The sequence below is a fragment of the Lemur catta genome, chromosome 8 (genome assembly GCF_020740605.2).
Source record: "Lemur catta isolate mLemCat1 chromosome 8, mLemCat1.pri, whole genome shotgun sequence".
NCBI lineage: Eukaryota > Metazoa > Chordata > Mammalia > Primates > Lemuridae > Lemur > Lemur catta.
Genome location: NC_059135.1, coordinates 45,019,187 through 45,034,199, shown reverse-complemented (window position 1 = coordinate 45,034,199; position 15,013 = coordinate 45,019,187). Strand labels below are relative to the sequence as shown.

Sequence of the window (15,013 nt, the reverse complement as noted above, 5' to 3'; positions counted from 1 at the left end):
TGACATACCCTTCCATACCCCATCCAGAATGTCTTTCAGTATTTTACATGATGAAGAATCCTTAGAATCATGTTGTCTTTCTAGTCCTAATCTAAAATTTCCATTCCTCCTTTCCATGGCATTTTCCTTCTATCGCACTAAATAAGTCTTCTTCCTTCTTGGTATTTGGCCCCTCAAATATTTACAGACCAGGGCTAAAGAAAAGACTGCCTGTTCCTCTGAGAGTGGAGAAATGATTAAACAGCAGTTCCTGCATGTGAAAGCTGGCGCAGCTCTGGCAGGAGAGAGGCGGCCTGCAGAAGCGTGTTGAGCAAGAGCTGGGGAGACAAGCTAGCGCTACCACGGAAACCAGCAACGACTGAGAAGTGATTATAAAGCCCCTGGCACAGTAAACTGTAGGTGTTGTAGAAATAGCTGTGAATGATCACACTGTAAATTTTCTTAAATGCTTGATTTCTGGGTTTCTGAGATTAACTATTTGTAATTAACTCATATCCATCAGATTCATTCTTTTTTTCTGTCACTCCCAAAAGGGATTTGCTCTTGAGCCTGAGGTCCAGGTTGATTTGTGTAAGATGAAATATTAACTTTATATATTCAGAAGAAATAAGATCTGCTTTTCCAGCTAGGTCCAGTGTAAAGCTTGTTTCATTTCCCAGAGATGAACTGATAAAAGTTCTAGGCTATATCTGCATCTATCAATATAATCATTTAAAAAAAAAAAAAAGGAAAAGAAAAGAAAAGAAAAAAAAACTGGTCAATTTGATATAAAAATGATAATAATAGTAAAATAGCAAAAGCAATTTCTTCAGGGCTTCCTATGTACTAGGTACTAAACTCAGTGCTTTATATTCAATTTAGTTTCATCTTCACAATGCCCTTGGGGATATAGGCAGTTTTGTCCTCATTTTACAGATAAAACTTCGAAGCAAAGGCATTATGTAATTTTCCAATAGCAACAATTGATGCTCTGCTCTGGATGGGGCAGAGTCAAGATTCAACACCTTGTCTGCCTGACTCCAAGCCCATCCTCTTTACTCACCATGCAATATTAAAGATTTGACTAAATGTAATAATTAACTGGCTGAATGCCTAAATTGAACTGAGTTTTCAGATAAAGCAGTTATATATGTAGCCACACTCTATAGTAAATATAAAATGTGTGAAAAGAATACAGTTGATATAAATTTATTAGTAATGGTCAGGATGTAACCTGTTCTTTATATGAATAAAAGTATGTTTACCCTTAGTGTTTGGAAGCAAAGGTAGTTTGAAGCATTACTCCATTTTACTAAGACCTTGCTTTGTAAAATGTCCTAAGCTTGTTTGTGGGATCATGATATACCATGGGAGGACAGATCCCTTTGAATTGGCAGGATTTGAAAATCCTCTTGGTGTGGAAGGAATATGAAAGGTCATCCCATTTTATTCAGGGAGGCCTCATGTTCATATCTGGCTGGATAGATTTTAGTCATAAGACACAGGAACTCTGGTTATATCTGAATGGAGGTGGAGGGAAAAGTCTGCTTCATGAACTATCATATCCCACTGAACCAAGGAGTATATTGCATTGTAAATTAAATTGGCCACATGCGGTAGCTCCTAAGTAATTCCACTGTCTGACAGTTTGACCCAGCATAGGGAATGTAATTTTCAACAAGCTGGCCCTGGAAGCCAGGGGTCCCTTTAGGCTAGAATCCACCCCTCCCTTCTGCATTCCCACCTCCCCTTCAGCTCCTCCTGCCATCACAGTCTCTGGTTCACACTGAAGGTTATAGTAGGGGCAGGGAGACCGTCACTAAGATATGATTCCAACTGCCACCTAACTCAGCTTATTTTTCTAGTAAGGATGCTGTCAACAAAGCAAATATAATGGCATTTTAAAGCAGCTCAGAAATCAGGTCCCATGAACTGACAAATTGTTTCCATGCATGTTGTATTTGAGTGCTTCAATGAGGCAATTGTTCCACATTTGGTCCACAGTGATTGGTAACTCAGGGACACTTAATTAAACTGCTTCCCATTTATATTGACTATGGCTTTTTAAGAGCCATTAACTTTGCCAAAGCTCACTCATTCGAGGTCCATCTCTAAGAGAGATTTAAGAGCAAGTTTTGTTCTTTAAGGGGAGGAATGCATTTCAGTGTGAACCACTGCCATCTCATTCCTAGCCCTTGGCCCGAGAGGAGCGCCAGCATTTAACTGATTCTAAGTGCCTGGCAAACCAGGGCAGCAACTGCAGGGAGCTCTTCCCCGGTCTGCAGAGCCTGTGACTTTAGTGAGTACAAAGGCTCAAGAGTGCCTTTTGAGTTCAAAGATTAATAGAGAATACATTTCTTACTGATTATCTTATATAACCAGCTCTTGGTTCTTGATTAAAATCAAGAAGACGATAGGTATGCTCAAAAAGTGATAAACTGAGGTGACCGTCAAAAAATTCTCGAAATCCTTCTGTTTAGTTTTGGTTTTTCAGCTATTTGTACTATTTTCCCTTCCCCTCTCACTTTATGTTAAATGAATCAATGTGGACAGAAAGCCATCTCTCCAAATCAGTTCCCTGATAGCTAAGAATTATTACCTAGAAATGGACTAGGGATGTGAGCCTAGGCTGAACAAATAGAGGCAGAGGAAGGAAAGCTGATGCCTAAGAAATAAACAGATGAAGGCAACCAAGTCAACACGTCTAAGAAGAGGGTTTATCTGGCGAGGGTTTGAAAGAGGACCACTAGTTTAGAAAATGTTTACATTGCCTTATTTTCGAAGTATATGAAGGGTAAAATTTGAGGTTTGGGTTAGTTGGTAGGAAGGATATTGAGTTAGAATTAGATGGACCATAGTGAACCAGGTTTAGTTGGGGTCTTAGAATTATGAATGTTATAATTAGACCAAACACTGGTGAGAAAACAACTTGTGGTTGCTTCCATTAAATGTAGAACTGCAATAAAGTTTTATGGTAGGGAAAGATTGAAATGAATGTGTGGCTGAGGCACACACAGAAAAGGGGCATGAAATAAGGTATTAACGACAAGTTATTTGCAGAATATGAGAGTAGGACAAGGGGTGAGATTTAAAATAACATTACACGAGTGTATAATGATAAGACACCTTAAATATAATTCCTTTTATCTGTATGCCATTTACAAAATGATTTGAGGGCATGTAGAAGAGCCCAGTAATTTCAGTCTGCCAGCTCTATGGCTGGAGCAAGCCACAGAAGCTAATTAGCAGTGCATAGCAATGTTTCACAGCTGTTTCACTCTGGAATGGAAGAACAATTTATCTCATTGAAAAGAGGGGGAAATTTAAGGTGAAGGTAATTGCTCAAATTGGATTTTGAGCAAACACATACCACTAACATCTGTGGGCTGGAGTAAGGTTACTGAAATTATCTTGGCGTTTTTCATGATTAGAAGAAAAATGGAGCTTCAGTTTTCTGTTTTCTCCATACAATCTTACCAAACAGCAAAAACACTAAAAGACATAGAAACCTGATGACTGACATTGCAGAAGAATCAGGCAAGAAAACTCAATGACTACCAATTTTAAAAGAGCATCACTATACAAAATGTGGCTACTTCTACAAGTAAAAAGTTGAAAGTGAAGGATCAGTATGGATTAGAAGTGTGATGGGAGTGGAAGGACAGTGTTGTAGAAAGATCACCTATTAGAATAGAGTGCATCGATGCATCCGTTTGGAAGGTGAGAGAGATTTTTAAAAAGAGAGAATGGTGCTCAATAGAGGAGTGGTTAAGGGAGAGATTAACGTAAGTGATGCAAAGAGAAAAGATAAAATCAGAGAGTAAAGGGGACTAACAAGGACTCCAAGAAGTGAGGAGGCTGCGGGGCCCGGGGAGGGTGGCGGCGGCAAGACTCACCGGCTCCGTCCGCAGTGACGATGGCCTCGGGAGAGATGCACACGCCCCGGTCGTACACCGGCAGCTCCTCGCAGGCCAGGCTCTCCGGCCAGGAGTGGCGGTACTTGATGAGGATGGGCTCGCAGCCCTGCCGGGCACGCTCGCACACGGACTTGCAGGGCTTGATGGGCTCGTGCTGGAAGTCAATGGTGCAGATGGGTGCGTACATGGCACAGAGGAAGAAGAGCAGATCGGGGCTGCAGTGGGTGCCCAGCAGACCTTCGAACTGCTCGATGGCCAGGATGGCATTGGCCTGGGTGCTGTGGTGCAGGTGGTTGGGCATCTTGGTCATGTTCCAGGGCAGGGACTTGCACAGGGGGATGCGGACGGGCTCACAGGCTGCAGCTCGGGCTCCGGGCACCCGAAGCAGGCCGAGCGCAGCCAGGGCGAGCAGCCCGGCCCGCAGCAGCAGCACCGCTCCCGCGCGGCCGCACGCCATGATCCCCGCGGGCCGAGCAGGGGCCGGGGGCAGCAGCGCCGTGGACGCCGGGAGGCCCGCTCCGCCGTCTCCTCCTCCCCCGGGAAGTGGACACGCGGATCTGGGAGCTTCTCCTCCCCCGGCAGTCTCACAGCTTCCTTGGATCAAATTCCCCCAATGGGGTCCCACGAGCTTCGCCCAGCTCCGGCCGCCGCCCCTAGCGCTCCTTCCCAACGTCTGAGCCGTGGGGGCAGCAGCATCTATTTATTCCTCTCCCTCTGGCAGAAGCATCAGACTTCGCAGATCTGTCAGATGGGAGGAACGCGGGAGAAAGCGCGGGAGAAATAAAAACAAAAGTAGAATTCAGCTAAGGTGGTTGGAGCTCTGGGGTGTCACGTCCCCTGGATCACAAAAAGGTCCTAAAAGAAGCATTAAATTCTCCAAAGTGAGGAAGAGGAGGAGGATGGGGGAGGAGGAGAGAATCCAATGGGGAAAAAAACTCCTAATAGGAGAGTGGGTGCAGTTAAGAGTTTGCAAGTCTTGTAGGCTGAAAAAGATCTAATTCTTAGTGTGAGCTGCAGCCGCTGCTGCTGCGACGGTCGCCAGCAGGAGGGACCGGCGGGAGGAGCCTCGCTGGGAGGTTTGTGTCTCGGACCCCGCAGCTCTTTCCTGTCCCACCTCGGGGACAGAGCGGGAGCCCCGCCCCCGGGGCAGTCCCTGCCCTCCCGCGCGGGCTCCTCTTCCCGGGAAGGGAGTGGGCGCTCGGGGGAGAGGTCTGCGGGTCGCAGGCTGTGAGGGGGGCGCCTTGCGAAGCAGTTGGGGGTGCCAGGACCCAAGACAGCGCCAACTCGAGCAGTGCACCTCTGCCCCAGCCCCACACTGGGGAGCCCATCTTCTCCCCAGAGATGAGCCCCCGGTCCCTCACTCAAGAGACCCCCCAATTCCCCACGGAGGAGTCTCCCCAGTCCCCACTAGAGAACCCAACCCAGCCGCTCCCTCCCTAGAGGTTTTACTTTTAAGCAAACTGCAGCTTTTGCTCCGCGATCACCGGCTGTGCAGAAAGGCTTAAGCAATGTCACTTTAAATGTCTAACTCGCAGAAAACACAAACCCCTGTGAGCAGTGGTGGAGCCTTATTCAACCCACAGCTAGGACTACAGAAGTCTGTATTTTTAATAACTAGGGAGGCTAGAGGGAGTTGCCTTTCATAAAGAGAAGAAATGCTGTGCATGATTATAAATAGGCCACCAGAAGCAAGGAACGGGTTTATTTTCCTTATATTTTTCTTTGCCCTGCGGAATTTGAACTTTTGAGTTTTGTTTTTTAAGCTTAAAAGTGGAAACTAACAGCACTTGGATTTTTATGTTTCTGATTTTGCTTACTGAAAGAAAATGGCATGTATTATCTAACTCTTCTCCCGAGCAATTTTGCCTAACATTTGAAAGAAATGTGTAGGAAATTGACACGACACAGGTATAAGGACCATGATAACAACAATAAAACCCTTTCCCTCCAGATGAGTTCAATCTGGAGGAGAAAATTGAAAACAGATCCCCTCCTGGTCTGCCTTCTCAACTAATGAGCCCCTCCTTCCTCCCTCTTCCCCACCCCCTCCCTTTTCAGCGTGTATTGGAAATGGCATGACCTGCAGAGGCCCTAGCACTGTGCCCTTAGGAAGTCACTGAGCAAAAGGATTGCAGAATGTCAGAAAACACAACCCTTCATTGAGAGGAGGAGACAAAACAGAAAACAAAACAGGAAGTCACCTTTGCTCTGCATCATTGAAGTATTTCTCTGCTTTAATCCAGCCATTTCTCACCATCCTTAATAAGCAGAGAAAATATGTCCCCACTTGTGAGAACACAGTGAGATGTTGGTTTCCGTTCCCCAGCATTGACTTGACAGCCCTTATAAAATGTCAGCGCTAACTTCAGTTTATGGAATTTTATCTGCAAAATGACCATAAACAGCAGTTTGTGACTGCAGTAAATTTTTTTGGAAGGAAATTTGTTCCACTTAGGAGAGAAAAAAAATAACAGATGGTAGATAGGGAGTCATTTAGTCAGTATACAAACTTTGCCTGGTCTGCAATTATTTAGTGTCATATAAGAAAACAAAGCCAAAAATTATGTAAATGAATTAGATAAAAAATGGTTCAACAACTAAAATTTAGGGGAAAAATACATTTTTAAAAAGTCAATATTAGAAACATTTTGAGGCTATATAAGAATATATAAGTGAGATTTTCAATAAATTAAAGAAAAAAGTGAGGACTAGATATAATAGATTGTTAAATACATTTTTCTGTTTATCTTAAATCTTACAGTGTAAGAAGAAATGAGCCAATTGTGGTTTCTTTGTTTGTTTTTGGAGACAGATTTTCACTCTGTCACCCTGGGTAGAGTGCAGTGGCATCATCATAGCTCATTCTTTCTTTCTTCCTTTTTTTCCTTTTTCTTCCTTTCTTTCTTTTTTTCTTTCTTGTAGAGATGAGGTCTGGCTCTTGCTCAGAGCTGGTCTCTAACTCCTGACCTCAAGCAATCTTCCTGCCTGGGCCTTCCAGAGTGCCAGGATTACAGGTGTGAGCCACTGTGCCCCACCCCAGCAAAGCCAATTGTTTTAATGGTTCTACAATTATCTGAAATAAAGTCTTTTTCCTTCCCCTGCACAAAAGTCAGCTACCGGCTTGGTCTAATATGTCCCCTCACGACTTTAATCCAAATTTGTTTTGATCAAAACCCCAAATAAATTTCACTGCCTTCAGGAAGCATTGCCTAGTTCTGTTCATTTTTCTAGTTAGTTCCCCTTGAACATTGTTCATTTTTAAAACTACTCTTTAGCACCTGCCAATTGATTACTTCAAAAAATTTATTTCATTTTTTTTTATCAGGGTATGCTCTGTCTTCCTACATCCATGTACAATAGTTGAAAGAAGAGAATCCATCTTCTGTTCTTTTTGAACTAAAATTTGAGAAATGTTGGCTGATGAAATTTTGGAATGCAATATTTTAAATATATTTTAATATTTGCATTTTATAAAATACAAATATTTATATTTTAATAAATGACTTAAAGAGAAATAAAATACAAATTGAGTAAATACTGATAGCTAAGTACGAAAAATAGGCTATATGATTATGAAAGAAATACAAATTATAGGGCATATAATTTCCACTAATGGATGAGCTGATCCCCCAAAATGTGTGCCTTCAAACAGGCCCACATTTAGGAAAAAATCAAGGGAAGGCTGAAGCTTGGTACCACAGAGAAAATGAGTTATAGATCATTTGTTTCTCTTATGTTTTATTTTATGTGGTTTTATTTAACCAGAATTTGACTGCCAGAACACTGATGTCTGTATAAAACTGCACCTGGGCTGCAGAGAAGATAGCTGACTGCTTTACACATTTGTCCACAGCCACTGAAATTTCCAAGTAGATAAATCGGCAGATAGCAGACAAGGGACTGAAGAATTGGAGCTTTTAAATGATATTTTAACGGGCAAATCAATTAGTGGTCTTTTAGAACACACTTGTTGGAAGCAAAGATGAAAATCAAAGCTTGATGCTGTGGATTTTGTGTTTGACAAAGCTGTCAAGGTGGCAATGCAAATTATTAATGTACCAATACCCTGCTGAAAAAAAAATCTTATAGAAACTGCATTCCAGGACTCCAAAGGACTCCACAAGGCACATCCAGTGGGCTTCTTCCAGGGCTAAGGATTCCTGGCTCTCTGGGAGCTGTAGCATAACACCCCCAAGCACCTAGTTGGGGCTGTGGGTCAATTCTGGACTCCACAGCTGCTCATGAAGTGCACCCAGTCATGGCCTGTCAGTCTTATTAGACTGAGTCATGCACCATGATCATTGGCATTTCATTTAACTTCCTCACAAGGGCTCCTGTGGCAATGTCAAGAAGAGATCTCTTGCTAGAGGTTATCCCTTTGAAATAGCCATATCACCAAAATTTTACTCTTCCAGAAAAAGATTGCAACGTCTTATTTTGTCAATAATTTAAATATTAACTTTTTTTATCTGTTTAAATAAACATTAAACCTACCTTAGGTTTGTGTTTATAAGACTACCCACATCTTTCCTATAAGAATATATGTTTACAATATGCAATTATTATTTGTCAATTAGAAATAAGAAAGAAAATGTGCTTCCATTTCATAAGCAAGGCTGATATAAAATAATTAACAACTGGTACAATATGAACACTGATCAATCAGAATGGCTGTGGCCAGTCCCATTCTGTTCTGAGTATCAGCCCTCGGTACCCAGGGAGCAAGGGAACGAGTGTTTGAGTACCTACTTTATGTGAGGCACATGAACCACACAATGCTTTGCAGAAGGTATTAGTTCTAAAGATGAAGAAACTGAGGCTCTGTAGAATGAAGTTTCTCAAAGTTCTCACAGACAGATAAGGGCCTGTCAGAGTGAGACTTGAATCCATGCTCTATTAACAATTCCAATAATCATGTTCTTTCATGGGCAGAAAGAAGCCAGGAAAAGAAAGGATCCGGGTTCTTTGTGAACCTGGATCTCGGCCTGCACCCTGAGCACACCGATTGTCAGGTGTTGGCTCTGCCTTCCCAAGAATAGAAAGTTGTAAAGGTGTCAAGAGCTCAGGACTTCAGATGGACTTCAGACCTCCCTGCTGATGGCCTCTGCTGAGGTATTCTGCAGCTGAGTAAGTCCCTGAGTTCCACCTTAGGAAGATCTTGCCCTTTCTAGTCTCTAAGCAATCCAATAAAGACTTCCCACCTGTTAGCTACAGCAATATTAGGGCAGTGATTTTCAAACTGTAACGTGCAGCAGAATCCCCTGGAGGGCTTTTGGGAGAGAACACAGGTTGCTGGTCCCCATTCAGGATTTCTGATACAGTGGGTTTGGGGTAGGGTCTGAGAACTTGCATTTTGAATAAGTTCTCAGATGATCCTGATACTGCTGTCCAGAGACAACAACTTTGAGAATCACTCCTTTGAAATATTAATATATATTAAGTCTTAATTTAGCCTGGGTAAATTCTTTACGTGCTATAAAGCTCTCATGTTTTTATCTCTTTTTATTTTTTCTTACAGGGAGAGTGGAAACAAAATTTCAACAAAGCAGTCTAATAGCTGAATGACACTCCGAAGGGAGGAAGAAAAGATACTTCTCTCAGTTACTCAAAGACCATGCGAATAGCTCCACTGAGACTTGGTATTACAACAGCTGGCCCCGTAACCTTAATGTACTTTTCTAACAGTAATAGATCCACTCCACCCCCATTGCAAAAAAAGAACAATAGATCTAGCTTCAAAGGGGTTCCAGAAGGAACCTTAGTGTCTTAGTGGTGGAATGAACTTCAGCAATCTAATTCACTCACCTCTTTTCTCTCCCCAACCTCCCAGCCTTCCCCTCCATACCTTAATTTGAACAGAACACTCACAGAGATCACTTAGCCAAATCACTTAGCCAAAGTCAAGAAGTCGGTTAATGGCAGTTAACTCTGCCTCCTAGTTTGATGTTCTATTTATACTATTCTTCATCTCTATTGGAAGTACGTGTTTTTCTTACACACTTAGAAACACCAAATGCCTACATAAATATATCTGATAATTAACATGATGGTGTTCAGTTTATATAATACCTTAAAATCATTCAGACTTTTCAAGCAGCCCAAAAGGATTTGGGGATCTGGAAGAGGAGATGTGGAACACATCCGAGAGAACCCCACACTGCAGGTTCTCCCTACGTCATCAGTTGAAACCCACATGATCCTGAATTTCTTCCCAATCTTCCTTTGACAAGATATAATTACGGATCATTTCTAGAACACCCTTTCTACCATCTTACTCTAGAATAGATCTACATGTTTTGCTCTACCTTTCATCTTATCATGTCTTTAAAAGCCTTATTTTATTCCTGGGTTCTCCTTCTAATGGTGACAGAGGAGCAATCAAGTAGCACACAAGTCATTCTAACATGAGCTTTAGGTCTGAGATATAATGTACACAACTGAACAGCTAATGGTAACCAAGTCCAAATTAGAAAATGACCTTAAGATGATCCCCACAAGACTAGAAATCCTGCAAAATAATCAATAAGCAGTAACCTGGCTAGTCCTCATTCATCTGTGAATTGCCACATGTTAGTCACACGTCTCATGTTTAATGTGGAAGGTGAATCAGTCTCTTTCATGAATATATAAATAACAAGAAAGCTAACCTGCCAACTGGGCAACTATATTAGTTACTAAATCCAATGCATTTTTTAAACATGAAAATTTTGTCCTCAGTTTTGAAGAATAAATGTTAATTGGAATGTCAGAAATGGCTATTGAAAGATTTCTAGGCCAGGTACAATGGCTCACACCTGTAATCCTAGCACTCTGGGAGGCCAAGGTGGGAGGAGCACCCACCAGCCAGTAGTTTGAAGTTGCAGTGAGCTATGATGACACCATTGCACTCTAGCCCAGCGGACAGGGTGAGATCCTGTCTCAGGAAAAAAACAAAAGGAAAACAAAACAAAAAAGAATAGAAAAGAAAAGATTTCGAGTCATACTGAGATATTTCAAAATACATTTCCTAATGCAAAGTGCCTAAGTCATAACATGGATCCTCCTTGTGCTCACAGAACCTTTCATGGAATAGGTTTAGCACCCCTATTCCACCAATCAACTACGTGGCCACATCTGGGAATCTTGACCTGCTGACCTTCTTACTAATGCAAGAACATTAATCATCCTGTGCAATTTTTCCTCCAAGATCCTTTTTCTAATTGAGGCTCTGACCCTCAAGGTGGCCCTCAGCTGTGTGGTTCTTCCCATCATTGGCTAATACCTCCATCTCTGGCTAATACTCTTTCAATCTCTCTTTCCATTCCTCCATCACAAAGAACTGAATTATTATCACACAACTCAGGCCTGAAGAGCGGGACCCACTCAATGCTAACAATCTTAGTAACTCAATAGTTGAGTTAGTAGCTAGAGAATTTCCTAATTATTAGATCATTAAATATAGAATGTCCAATTTCAAATCAAAAGTTTAGTTTATTATATCTCAAACAAGAAGCAGTACAAGTAGTCAAAGGATGTGCCTAAACTATTGACACAGTTTTGCCATCTTAACGGTAGCTTGTTTATGCCAGCAGCGAAGAGGCCTAGAGAGCGAGTGGCGATGAAATGGCCAAAGGTGTTTTCCACAACTTGTTGAGAATTGAATATTTTTCCTTGCAAGAAGTGGTCTAAAGCCTGGAAGAAGTGGCAGTCAATTGTGCAAGGTCTGGTGAATACAGTGGATGACAGAGAGTTTCCAAGTGCAGCTTCTGTAATTTGAGCAGCATTTTTGCAACTGGTGGTCTTGCAAGAGAATTGGCCTGTGTCTATTGACCAATCTCAGCTGCTTAATCACAGCATCCTCATCATTTCATCCAATTGGTTGCACTAGACATCCACTGTAATCGATTGACCAGGTTTCATGAAGCTGTAGTGGATAATACCAGTGCTGGACCACCAAACACACACCATTAGCTTTTCCTGATGAATATTCAGTTTTAGACCACGTTTCAGCACTTCATCTTTATCCAACCATTGTGCCAAACGGTTGCGATTGTCAAAAAGAATCCATTTTCACCACACATAACAATACAGTGTAGAAATGTCATGACAGCAAAGAAAGGCAAGCTTTGAGATGATTTCTCTTCTGATGCTTGTTTAATTTATGCAGTACCCATCTATAGTTTTAGCTCTTACATTTAGGTCTATAATCCCTTTTGAGTTAGTTTTTATGCATGGTGTAAGGACAGGGTCCAACTTCATTCTTTTGCATGCTGCTGTCTAGTGTTCCCAGCATTATTTGTTAAAATATAATATTTGTTTCCCCATTTCATTGTCGTGGCACTCTTGTTAAAAATCAGCTGAACATAATTCTGGACTTTCAATTCTATCTCATTGATTTCCTAGATATCTTAATTCCATCTGATGGTAATTCACGAAGACTTTAATACCAACATTGGTTTTGTCTTAGGAAATTTGTTTTGTAAAGCCTGTGTCCCTTGAGAAATCTCTCAGAAATGGTAAGGCAAGACAGGAAGGTTGTAATTTTCAAATTCTGTCCTCAATGTGTGACTGATGTGAGATTGATGCTATATTATTAACTGAACATGATAATTTCTTGAGCCCAAAGGAAAATATCTTGTCAAATCCCTTAATTACTTAATATTATGATACATGACAATCTCTTGAATAAGTCTACCTTCTTAGGTAGGGGGATTATACCTTCTATCTCTAAGTTAAAATCTGCTTTTACTTATTTCCTTCATAATATATAGGTTCCAAGTCTCTCTAGAAAATTATATTTATAATTATAATTCATAATAATATTTGTTTTGATCCGCAATATTGCATTGTCAGGCTGATCACGCACATTATTATGATGCTGAGTTTGAGAGAACAAAGACAGTAAGAGAACTGAGAGTCTCTCCAATTCCTTGATTGACTTGATGAGGTTTAGGATTTAATAGGACTTTGCCCATAGGTCTTCTGGGAACCCCCCCCTTTCCCCACAGGTACATGCCATGTGAAAGGCAGCATGGTGCATGGGTAAGATTCCAAGAGAGAGAATCAGGAAAAGATATTATATAGAATGACATCACTCAATTATTCTATCTGAGATAAAAAGGGAGGTGCGGACAGAAGATCAGCCATCCTTTCTCTTGGCTTGATTACGGTAAAACCTCGCAAAGTTATGAAAACAACAACACATGTAAAGATCAGTTAAGGCCATACAGATTCTTTCTAAGTACAGAATGCTATAAACTCATCTCTTCTCTTGATATGTCAAATTTTGACATATCACTAGTAATTGCCAAACAAAGACAATTTGAATTCTCTAAATATTTTGCAAGAGTAAAGAATAGCACCCCTTTTCTTCGATTTGCTTTTTTCAGCTTTGAAACTAAAAAAATTAATTTATAAGCAAAATATAATCTGCTTTGAATGAAAACAGATATAGATCTCCCAGGAGGGACTTGGAGTGAATTATCCACTGGAGTCCATTTATACTGTTTTAATGTTTCTGGTGATGATGATGATGGTGATTAATACAATGCAACATAAATATTAAGGTCTACAACACTGTATCTAATAGGACCAAACTGGACAGGATGCAGAGGAAACAATGAAGCTTCTTTTAGAAAAAGGGTAGAATATAATCTCTGAAGAAGGTTTAAAAGAATATTATTATCCTGAAAAAGACAATCCATCCATTTATTTATTGAACACTTATTGCTTGCCTTCTAATTACCAATGTTAGGTTGTGAAGATAATAAACAAAGCAGGGTCTGAGCCATCATAAAACCTAAATTCTAATAAGTTTCCTCTACAAAATGGAAAGAACTATATAAAGGTCGGTCACTGAAGATAACTAAAGACTAAGTTACAACATTGTTTATGTTACATCAAAGAGGATTTACATTAGATCTTAAGAATGTTATAGTATAGAGGTGAATAAAGGCCTGAATTTGGTCCCTTAAAAATTAAGTCGTGTAGAATGAGAGAATGCCTTTCTCTTCAAAGGGTTTAGACGACACCACCCCGCAAGCCAGGCCACATAGATCACTGTTTTCTTCAGACAAGTCCTAAACTTAATGTGGAAGGCGGGAACTTGGGGGGGGGTGAGACACTGAAAGAACTGGCAGGTGGAAAACGATTAACTGGCATTTTTGATAGTATGTATAAACTGCTTTTGAAAAACTGCTTATATTTCACTGATACATGTCAATGTTGGTGTAGATGTATTTAATCATTTTTCATCTAGTAAGAACCTAAATGTGTACATTTGGAATAATTATTTGTCATGCAGGTAGCATATCTGATGTTTCATTTCACCAAATTATAGGTCCATAATTTCATTTTATTTTTGTTTCTCCTCCCACATCATCTGTGGACATGCTTTTTGAAGAAAATTGCATTTCCTCTTCTAGGTATAAAAAAAAGTTTAAGTAGAAGTATCCGTAAGACCACAATTGCCAGGTTTGTGCAGGTCTCAAGGAACACTCTGTCACTTGATGCCACATCAACAATTCAGTGGGTGCTGCTTAGTGTTAAAAATATCATTCATGGTGGAAGGTCAGGTGGGGAGGTCTGCAGAGCTTTACATCTGCTGTGCGCTTTGTTCTGAGCCTATTTTCTCTGAAGAATGTGGTCAAGTCAACAACAGGCTAAGATTTTCCCCAAATTATTCAAGAAGAGCCAAACAGAAAATCGTAAAATTGTAACACTCAATGTATGGTAGGACTATGACAAAGGAACTAAAAGCAATCAAGAAATTTTTAATATAGAGAAAAGAGTTCAGTCACATGTAGAAAAGAAAAAATTACCCAGATAGCCAGTCATTTGCTTGCATCTAGCTGTTATTACCTCTAGGAAAACACAAATTTTTAGGTTCTGTTTATAAATGAACACAGTATTTTTTAAAAATGTAATGTTCCTTAGGTATTCACACATTCTGTATTTTCAACCTAAATGCAAATTTGCTTTTTCTTTCCTAAATATAGAGAATTAAGATTTGTGTCATTGCATATATAGATCTTAAAATATGTCAATTACATGTTTCCATTTTTGCACTTGTAAATGTGCATAACTAATATTGCTATTATATCACTAAGGTTACTACATGTGATTGAAATAAATTATGA

At 40.5% G+C, this 15,013-nt stretch overlaps 1 protein-coding gene across 2 annotated transcripts in view; it reads right to left on the bottom strand.

Annotated features, from left to right (window-relative positions):
- FRZB (frizzled related protein) overlaps positions 1 to 6,265 on the bottom strand; it is a 32,683-nt gene extending 26,418 nt beyond the window's left edge. The window contains exons 1-2 of one of the 2 annotated variants that reach the window (XM_045559674.1): positions 6,098 to 6,265; positions 3,876 to 4,637 (exon numbers count right to left, since the gene is read on the bottom strand). In XM_045559674.1, coding sequence (XP_045415630.1) covers positions 3,876 to 4,353 — 478 coding nt within the window. In that variant the 5' untranslated portion in view covers positions 4,354 to 4,637; positions 6,098 to 6,265. Of the gene's footprint in view, positions 1 to 3,875; positions 4,990 to 6,097 lie in introns of those variants that run through there. The other variant, XM_045559673.1, reaches the window with a different exon arrangement.
- Between the last annotated feature and the right edge of the window lie 8,748 nt (positions 6,266 to 15,013).